The sequence below is a fragment of the Triticum urartu genome, chromosome 7, assembly GCF_003073215.2.
Source record: "Triticum urartu cultivar G1812 chromosome 7, Tu2.1, whole genome shotgun sequence".
Lineage (NCBI taxonomy): Eukaryota > Viridiplantae > Streptophyta > Magnoliopsida > Poales > Poaceae > Triticum > Triticum urartu.
In genome coordinates this window covers 465,568,735-465,578,838 of record NC_053028.1, presented here as the reverse complement: position 1 = coordinate 465,578,838, position 10,104 = coordinate 465,568,735, and the positions used below count along the sequence as shown (strand labels likewise).

Here is a 10,104-nt window from a genome sequence, read left to right as displayed (position 1 = left end):
CAACCCTCCTCCTTTACCCGGGCTTGGGACCGGCTATGTTGAGACAACATAGGCGGAGTTTTCAAAATACACAACGAGTACATAAAAAAATTTAAACTATTGCACTGAACACTTACCAGGCACGGTCCGCCATGGACTGCGTCGGCAGGGGCGGGGTCTTGGCGGAGAGGCGGTTTGGTGGGGCGGCGGAGGTCCGACAAGGCCCACGCGGCTCCGAGGGGGTACAACATCAACGTCAGTCTCAAGGAGCATGGATGGAAAGTGGAGGAAGGACGAATTGCAAAAAAATGCAGGCTCTAAGGCTCTAAACATGGTTTTGGGTGGGATAGGGTGCAGAGTCGAACATGACAAACGTCTGAACTCCCCCACAGTTCCCCAGTTTGGGGCTGGCCAAGGAGATTTCAAACGTTCTAGGTCAAAATGGGCCAGGTTGGAGGCCTAAAAATGTTTGGACGTTTGAGACATTTGAAGGCGATTTGACGAGCTGCCTTGAAGATGTTCTACATCTGAGGACAATTCGGTGGGTGCTTTGAAAATGCCTGATTTCCGGGAGAGAGAGAGCACGGGACTAAGGCGAGAAGAAAAGCGGTTGCTTCATGAAGGCTCGCACTAGCGGTGACCGCCTGAATTCAACCACAGCGGCGACGCGCACACCGAAACACGTGAAAGCACCAGGTAAAAACAAAAAGCCCAAAATTACCACAAAAATCAAAGTGGTTCCCCTTTCGAACTGTAGTATACACTTTCAGGATCCTCAACTTCTGTTCATTCAGTGGACCAGGATACTTGTTTGTTCATCGAACAAGACATACATAAAGTAGGGACTCAACAAGCATTCAGAAATGTACAGGGTCAGCTCACCTGACGGTTCCCGTTTTCACGCACAAAGGAAACAGCAGTCACTTTGCCTGCACCAGTACTTGCGGTACAAGGATATGCCAATGAGTTACACCGCCACAGAAATCAAATGCATTTAGCAGAAACTTGCAGGTTACACGCTTGCCATTCACCGAAGCATGTATCTGTCCTGAACTCCCAAACCTATCTTCCTGGGCCGTTCGGTCAAGTCACATGGTATTGATCATGGTGTCCCGTCTCCGAAAGGATAACTAACTGCGAAAAGAGCAATGTCTCAGTTAAGGAAAATGTTTGGTATCACTGTACTCATCAAAAACAGTGAACTACAAAAGAGAATTTCACATACCCCCCCTATGGCATCATTTTTTCCCTCATGTACGCATTTGCTATTGCTACCCATAACCACTCCATCAACACTGTTTCTTTCCCGGGCCGGGCTTGGAAAAGCCCGAAGTGAAAATCCCAAGCCTGAGCCCGGCCTGGCCCGAAACTCATGAACAGTGCTGTTTTTTAACTAAAATAATTATATTCGGAATATTATATTAATATATTATACCTATATTTAGAATAAAATATCTATATATGGTCATTTCAGGGTTCTTCCGGGCTTTCAGTCCGGGCTTCGGGTGAGAAAGTGGAGCCTGAGCGTGGACCGGATGCCAGGCTTTCGGGCTCGGGCCTCTGGGCCGGGCTGCCCATGCACATGTCTACTTTCAACCAAAAACAGTACAATCAACGATGTTTAACCAAGCTAAGTTCTCTAGCAAAAATACCATCTAAAGCATATTCAACATTTTGTGGGTCGTCGATATTTATCAACTAATGATCAATCAATCATACAATACTCCAACAGAGTATGTCTATGCTATTCAATAGGAGATGAGAAATATTAAATTTCCCACTAAGTTTGAAGCTTGTGCTTTTTGGTTAACTTACATTCAACAAATTCTCTCTCTACTTATTTATTATGTCACATTGTCCTATATGGCAAACTTTGCCAACAACAATTTCACAACTGTGACTTGGTTAATTTACATATAACATTTCTCTCTCTACTTATTTTCTGCCACATCATCACATTGTTTTACATGGCAAACTTCACCAATAACTATCTCACAACTGTTAGGATTATACTAGGCGTCGGTTGCACACATCCTTTGCCAAATTTGGGCAAAGGAGAGCCAAGGGAGGACAACGCGGGCGTCCATGGCATGTTTGCGCGGACGCAAACCAAGCCCAAATATGGGCTAGAAATTGGTCAAAGCGGACAGCAAAACGGACATCGATCCATTTGCGTCGCCACGTTGGGCCGTGGTTTCTGCCCACGCGGACAGAAATGGACACGGGTGGACGAAATGCGTCGCCCCGTTGGAGTTACCCTAACATAGCTGAACACGGTGAATAATATAAGGGTGTTAAGCAGTGGCGGAGCTAGCCGAAGATCATTGGGGGGGGGGGGGGGGGGGAACAAAAATCTTCAGTGTGTTGGGAGGGCCAAATGCTAACAGAAGTCTAATCTAAACCTCCCTAAATAATTTTTCTTTAGGAATGGATCAAAGGATGTTAAGACTGTTAGTGGTGAAACACGGTACATAGATGAGCCTGGGGACTATGTGCTGCCCTGATATGCTGACTGTTACGGAGGATACAGAAATGACTTGCAGAGATGCTGCTGATGATGATGACAGGCTAATAATAGTGTCCTATGACAAAGATAATCCTCCAATTGTGGAGGAGACAAATTATCCTTGTTTGAATTCAGAATGCACTTGCAACCTTTGCGATAAAAAAGAATATGGATATGGAACCGAAAAAGGTGATCCACCTCTGCTACGAGTTTATTGTGGATGGAAACTGCATGCAACTTATATGAAAGATGGTTTAACTTTTTTAAGTATAACGTTTTATAGTTGGTCTTCATGTATAATGTGTGGATTACATGTGTTAATAATTTCTGTCTCCTATCCCAGTCATCATACTTGCTGGCGTGCTCAAAGAAGTGAGAGGCTGACGCCAGCTACAAGAACATGGGTTGCTACAATGCTGGACTAGTTAGAAAAAGACTTTTCACTTGGTGCTAGAGATTTGCAGAAGAAACTTCAAGAGTAGTGCCATATCAAAGTTCCACATCATAGAACATTTAATGCAAGGAGATGACACTTACAAGGGCAAGGGAAAGATAGTTTCCACTTGGTAATTGGTATGCACATTTAAGTCAGATTTAAAGATGGTATCACCAACGAGTGTTTGTTGATATTGATTATGAAGAAATCAAATTGAAAATGTGCTTCAACAAAGGGTTTGCATCAGTCAAGCCATGTTGGATGGGTTTCTTAGAGGGGTGCCGGCCATACTTGGCTGTAGATTCAACTGCTCTAACAAGCAAGTTCGGAGGACAATTGGCAGCTGCTTGTGGTATTGATGGCCAAAATTGGTTGTACCCGGTAACCTATGGAGTTATGGATGCAGAATCCACTGACACCTGGACTGGATTTATGCCTTCATGGGGAGACTAAAACAAGTCACTGGCCATCCAGCTGGTCTGGTCAATCACACAGATGCATGCAAGGGACGGGAGAGTGCAGTGGGTTGCATCTTTTAGCGAGTGGAGCATAGAGAGCATAAGGCAGCTGGCTGCCAATTTTCTGAAGAAGTTCAAAGGGTCTTTAAATTCTATGACAATTTGTGGCCTACTGCACATACCTACCTCCCTATGAAGCATGCTGCCTACATAGAGAAAATCCATGCAAAACCTAAAGTGCAGAAATACAAGGATGAACGCCACCCAATTATGGTCTAGAAGCAAGTTCAATGAAGTCCACAAAGTTGATTATGTCAGATAACAATCTAGCAGATTCCTTCAACAGCAAGACCACAAAGTAAAAGCCATGCCCATTGTCGATTTGTTGGATACCATTAGGCCACAATTAATGCAGATAACTGATCTTAGACAAAAGAATTGCAACAAAAAGAAGTCACTAAGTTCTCACAACTATCATGCAGAACCTTAATCAAAGAACTAGATGTCTAAAAGATAAGACTGGTCAGAAGCAAAAGTTCAGAGGCAGAAGTATATGCAAGAGAGAAAGATGGGATGGAATGGAATGGAAGCGTCCAGTTGACACTGAGAAGAGAGCATGTAGCTGTAGGCTGTGCAAAGGCCTTCCTTGTGTCCATGCTATTTTTGTCATCATTTCACTTAGGGAACCAGTAAGCGAAGTTGAAGTATAAGCCGCTTATGCAAACAGCATACGTGCAATGCTATGGAAATATCAACATGTCAAACGTATCTCCTCTGCTAAAGAGGCCTCCTGAAGGGGAGCCTTGGCGCAACGGTAAAGCTGTTGCTTTGTCACCATAAGTTCATGGGTTCGAGTCCTAGAAACAGCCTCTTGCAGAAATGCAGGGAAAGTCTGCATACAGAAAACCCGAAGTGGTTGGACCCTTCCCCGGACCATGCGCAAGCAGGAGCTACGTGCACCGGGATGCCCTTTACCAAAAAGGCCTCCTAGGAGACCAACAAAGAATATAATCCAGGCTTTGAATGAAATGGATGCAAGGTTGGGCCTAGAAAGAGGAAATGCAAATGCTGTGGACAACTTGGCCAGATACAGAAGAATTGCAAACAGTAAGTTGACCAAGAATTTTCAGAAGATGAACAGACTGGTCCCTCTATTAGTATAAGCACTGTTCGGTACTCTTCCTCGCCTAACGCGTTTCTTTAGATTTTGTAAAACTATTGTTCTTATGTAAAACTAATGCATTTATTTAGCTATTGATTAATTCTATAAAACAGATGAATCTCTTTAGCTACAGGAGACTAATGCTTTTCTTTTTATTTGTAAAACTGATGGTCCGACGCACATCCAGGAAGACTGGTAAGAAAGTGGTGGCAAAAGGTCAAAGGAAAAGATCTGTGATTTGAAGTAGCAAAAATGCTGCACTAAAACCAGGCACAAACATCACCACATGATCAGATTGCTACAGAAGCTGCGACAGGTACTATTGCCATGTAAATTTTGGTTTCAGACTTGTAATGGCAAGTATGCAGTCCTGCTGCTTCTGAAATTAGTGAGTATGCAATCCAGGAGCTTTTGAAGAACACGTGTGACATGTATGCAGTCCTGATGCTTTTGGAAGTAAGAACTTGTGTATTGCTTGTAATGCTGTGTGCAGCCTTGAACCTTCAATGTAGCATGTATGCAGCCTAATGCTTGCTTACTTTTCTCTGTTTGATAGCTGCACTTAGTAATTTTGTGTGATAGCTATGCTTGGGGCCTACCTTTTTGTAGAGTAATACATCAGAGAAATTTCTACCATTTCTCTGAGGTCTAAGATCTTACTACTTGAACTAAAATTGCATTTTAAAGATCTTTCTGCAAGAGTAGCACAACCTGACATGCAAGAGCTTTAAGTCTGCATGTCTACTGTAAATACTTGGTAAATTCTCACATCTTCAATAGCCCAAAATACTCAATGCTTCCGCTACCCAGCTAATACATAGTGCCCAGCAGAGTCTAACTAGTGCCGACCAATGGCACGGTGGCAAAATCAGAGGAAGGTGAGAGAAACTAATAGCAAATGCATGAAAAAAACTATGGCACAGTGGCAAATGTGTGAATAACCATTTACAAAACGAAATAATGTAGATCCTTAGATAGAATAGATTGGCAAAGGATACATACCTCCTGTTGCAACAACTTCATTGTCATCAGACACTTTTACAGTTAATGTTCTGTCACTCCAGCGAGACTTGCGTATGTGAAACACATCAAGCTAAAAAGGTAACATCATATATTTATCAGTGTCAAAATTTTGCTAATATTATTCCCATATAAAGGCATGAATAATACGCATAAAGAAAATCATAGAAAAAACTTACTTTGACATTGACTTCAGAATTAAGGCTATTATTTTCATCCTCGCATTTGCTTAGCAACATATTCTCCAACTGACAACAGCAGCAATACTTATGTAAGTTAATAGCATAAAGCAATAGAATTTAACATAAGTGTCTTACTTTTGTATTACTTCAAACATATCAACAGTGCATCTACCTCAACTGTTGTAGAGATGCGTTCTCCATTGAAACAATTAATGACGTCACCGACCAGTATTCCAAGTTTCTCAGCAGGAGATCCATATGACACCTAAGAGTCACAATAACCACTCAAAATGCAGATATCATAAACACTCAAGAAAGGAACATAAATCTAGAAATGAGCAATATAAACATGCATGCAGCCACAGTGCACGCTCGATCAGAACAACAACTCCCCGCATTCCTGACTTCTCTGTCCAAATCATGCGTAAAAACTGAAGTCCTAGTAGTAAAGATGCACAGAGATGTAGTAATAGCAGAAGTCCTACTAGTAAAGATGTACAGTGACGTATAATAGAGGATCAAACATAAATCCAAATGAGCCCAACACTTGTGTACCTGGTTTCCCAGTCTCCTACTCAACCATAAAACATGTACTAAACTATGCTGTACAATGCATAGTAAATCCTAGAGATCACATGGTAATTTTTTTGCCTCTGCTCTAATATGAAGACGAGGTAAATGATGAATTGAAGTAGTAAAACTGGGTTAGCAAAGGTACCTGCTAAGCATATCAGTACCAAATCCATTTACCATCTAGCAAAAAATACAATTGTGCGCATAGATGACTTGTACATATGGTTTTACTACAAACTTACTAGGAGTGCATTACTAGATGCTCCAGTGCTACTTCATCACATACCAACTTTAGTACTTTGCTACATTTACTAGATACTCCGCTATATATTACTCCCTCCGTCCCGTAATATAAGAGCGTTTTTGACACTAGTGTAGTGTCAAAAACGCTCTTATATTATGGGATGGAGGGAGTACAACCTAACATGACAAGTACTAAAACTTCAACCAACAGATGAGTACACAACTGAGTTCAAATAAATAACCACATTATTTAGTTTACGACAAACACTCGCATAATTGCACTGAAAAAAACACTATACAGGTTATTTGCATGCACATCTTACCACTTACAATCGCGTGAATCACATTAAAACACCAAGCTTTCCAAGATTAACAATAGTATAGAGCATTTTTACTATCAAAAGCATATATGTGTGGGTTGCGGGTTGTGTAGTCAGTTGGTTCTCCCGGGAGTGGCTCATGCAGTCTGGCTGGAGCATAAAATTAGCAATTATACACTCCTAGTTTGGTGTGGCTATATTTTGATCTATAGAGAAAGAGAGGGAGAGAGATACCTCTTTTACAATAAGGCCATCATCAATATTACACTTGCACAATATATTCTCAGCAAGAGCAATGTCTACAAACTTGATTGACCAAAATTTCATACCAAGCTGGGGCCGAGGGATGCACCTGTATCAACAAGTCATCCGATATACATTAATAACTGAGTAAGCATAAGCAGCAACCCTTCTAAAATGAATCATGTCAATTAAACCAAACTATACTTTATCCTCTATGTACCAATATAAAAAGACCTAAAGAGGCAGATCTAACTAATCTCGGCCATCAAATCATGTCAATCCAACGACCTAGATTGCTCCAATGGTGAGCGCTCAACATGTTTAGCGTACAATTAATATAGTACCAAAGTAATAATATTTGTGCTATTAATATAATTAACACGTACTTGATATCCTACCCAATATCAACACACAATTAATTTACTCCCAAATACCAGCGTGCATTGCACGTGCGCATTTACTAATATCATAAAAACTCCAATGCAAGACAAGATATTTTTAAAAGCATGCTAGACCAAATATTTTGATTAGACAAATTTTGTCTTCCCTGATCATATGATCATGTTGATCTGTAAAGCTACACCATATGAAAGAAATTTAACTAACAGAAGGACACCAAAGTGAAACAACTCGATCTAAAGAGTAATAGACGAAGAACCAAGTTTGTGCAACTTGGGATTGATCTAGACAAGGCCAGAATCTGCACAGATTTGATGAAATCCACTTGCTATAGATCACAAACATCAATAAGGTGTTTCATTCAATCCTTACTAGAGAAGATCTTCTTTACGAAGGGGACATAATGATGGTAAACGCCTTCTTAGTGGCACTAAAAACAGAAGTAAACAAGAACATACCCAAATTTTCTCCACAAATGCAAGCACTTGACTAAAATGGAAGACGGTATAAAAGACCCGCTTGTATTGCCATTGACCATTCCCATGATTTTTCCACCAAAGTCAATGAGTGGCCCTCCTATGCCATACTAGAAAATGCATTGAAATCAAGAAGACATAATAGCAATAATTTGCAAAATACGCAATAAAATACATTGTCCAGAATAGCAAATGTACAATTCAGTCTCGAGATAAGATAACAGTTTGTACATCGGGGTGTGGATCTGCACTGTGAACATGCATATAGTGATACCGTTCAAGCAGGTTTGGATTCAAGATTTTCACCACACCATGGCTTATCCTTAGAAACGACTTTTCATCTCTTCCAAGCTCAAAAACTTGGTCAGAACGCTTCACACCATCATTGAAAGAAAGTATATGAACGGGCCGATCCATTCTAACACTGAAGAAGGCCAAATCATAGTGCTTCTGATGGTACTGCAGGGTGGCCTTTTCAGTGGCGCCACCCTGCATGTGAACAAGAACCTACAGCAGGTGCAGAATGCAAGATTTCAACTTTTTTTTCTAAAATTACAACATAAAATGTCTAGTTTGCAACTAGTATATCACAACCACAAGTAGAAAGAGGTATTTTGAATTGGAATCAACTAGAGGTACAGCGGGACTAGCTATAGGCATAGCAAATGGATAGAACTCATCAATTCTACTCATGCTTAGGCATGAGTATCATACTCTTCTTGCCCTAACCAACTGTCCATAGATGCAGACTTAGTACAAATGAGACTTGAAGTTGTCAAAGCAGTGCCAATTTTGGTCTTCTCATCCCAATCAACCCAGAAACCACAGCATCGTGCTAGTGGCTTACCACCTACAAATTCATTGGAATATCAGCAGTGAACAACATAATTTCACAATTCTCCTAAATAAACAGATATGATATCATTATTATTTGTACCAACAAAGGACGAAAGCCCGAGAACAGAGCGAGCAGCATTAAGCACCGCCTTTCTTGAAGATTCAAGGTCAGGACCAGATTTGGGTCATCAAGAACGCACATGGAAGCTCTGCACATGTGCACATTCAGAGTAGGCAATCCCATATGGCGAGCTACAAGAAAATCAGTACACAGAAGTAAACACTCATATGCCGAACACAATACTTCGTTCGGAAGTGGAATTGATAACTTTTCTCGCTGGTGGTGAAACCATGGAAAGTAATCGAGACGACTTGGATGGCATACCTATTTTGTCCAAATGATCTCCTAGTGCCTTCTGAATGACTTTGGACGTATCCAGATCATCAAGTCGATACATCTCATCCGGGATATGTGGCTCGCGAATTGGGGAGCTGTCTGCGGATGAGACCTCCTCCTCCTGCTCCTCCCGTTTCTTCGGTTTCTGGTTGGCAGCCGGCCCCTTCTTTCTCTTCCTTGTATTGGATCGCGCGGATGGTTCCTGTGGAGATTGGGACCCCGGGGACTGCCGCGCACGCACCAGGGCCATCGACCGGGTCGTCGCCGTGGAACTTGCTGCAGCCGTGAACCTCTGGCTGCGGCGGAGCGCGCGAGTAGATCCGGACCCCGACGCCTCTCCCTCTTGAGTGGCGGCTTCCGGCATTGCTGACCTAGAGAGGGTCAGTCAGAGAGAGGACGGAACCGTCAGCCCTTCACGCGCGCCGGGACGCAGGACGCTCGCGCGCGTATCCAGCGGAACTTTCGGCGAAACCTTTTTTTTCGAGAGTACGTCAATAGCGTATCATATTTTTATATAAAAAAGAGTAAATTATTTATAAAAAGGTAAACAAGGATGCGAACATCCCGTTAGCCACTTCAACACCAACACCTACATACTCACTAGACTAATCTCTCATAAAATGGTGTAAACGTCCAACTCCCGCGGTGTGCCATTCTCTCAACTCCTCCATGATCTGAGAAGTCAGTTGTTGTGTACTCTTTTGTTGTTCCGTGCGTTCAAACACCCTAGCATTGCTTTGTTTCCATAGCGACCAAGCAGCAAGTATGATGAAAGAATCGAAACCGCGCATGTGCCTAGTAGGTATGACCTTACGTGCTTCGTGCCACCAAGATGTGAAAGTGTGTGTTTGATCTGGTTGCGGGGCGCTGATC

General features: G+C 42.1%; 1 protein-coding gene across 5 annotated transcripts; it reads right to left on the bottom strand.

Annotated features, from left to right (window-relative positions):
- Nucleotides 1-748: 748 nt before the first annotated feature.
- On the bottom strand, nucleotides 749-9,704 carry LOC125522211. Of its 5 annotated transcripts, none has more exons than XM_048687298.1 (9): nucleotides 9,220-9,704; nucleotides 8,933-9,086; nucleotides 8,229-8,505; nucleotides 7,980-8,107; nucleotides 7,114-7,231; nucleotides 5,916-6,008; nucleotides 5,741-5,809; nucleotides 5,544-5,634; nucleotides 749-1,113 (listed from the first exon to the last, which is right to left on the bottom strand). In XM_048687298.1, exons 1-9 carry the CDS (start codon nucleotides 9,593-9,595, stop codon nucleotides 1,082-1,084), a joined length of 1,338 nt encoding a protein of 445 aa, XP_048543255.1. In that variant the 5' UTR covers nucleotides 9,596-9,704; the 3' UTR covers nucleotides 749-1,081. The 5 variants fall into 5 exon arrangements, 1 of the variants encoding a protein (XP_048543255.1); XR_007289688.1 differs by lacking the exon at nucleotides 749-1,113 and adding an exon at nucleotides 6,883-7,029 and having other exon boundaries at nucleotides 5,584-5,634; nucleotides 5,879-6,008; XR_007289691.1 differs by lacking the exon at nucleotides 749-1,113 and adding an exon at nucleotides 6,093-6,152 and having other exon boundaries at nucleotides 5,584-5,634; nucleotides 5,879-6,008.
- Nucleotides 9,705-10,104: the final 400 nt, after the last annotated feature.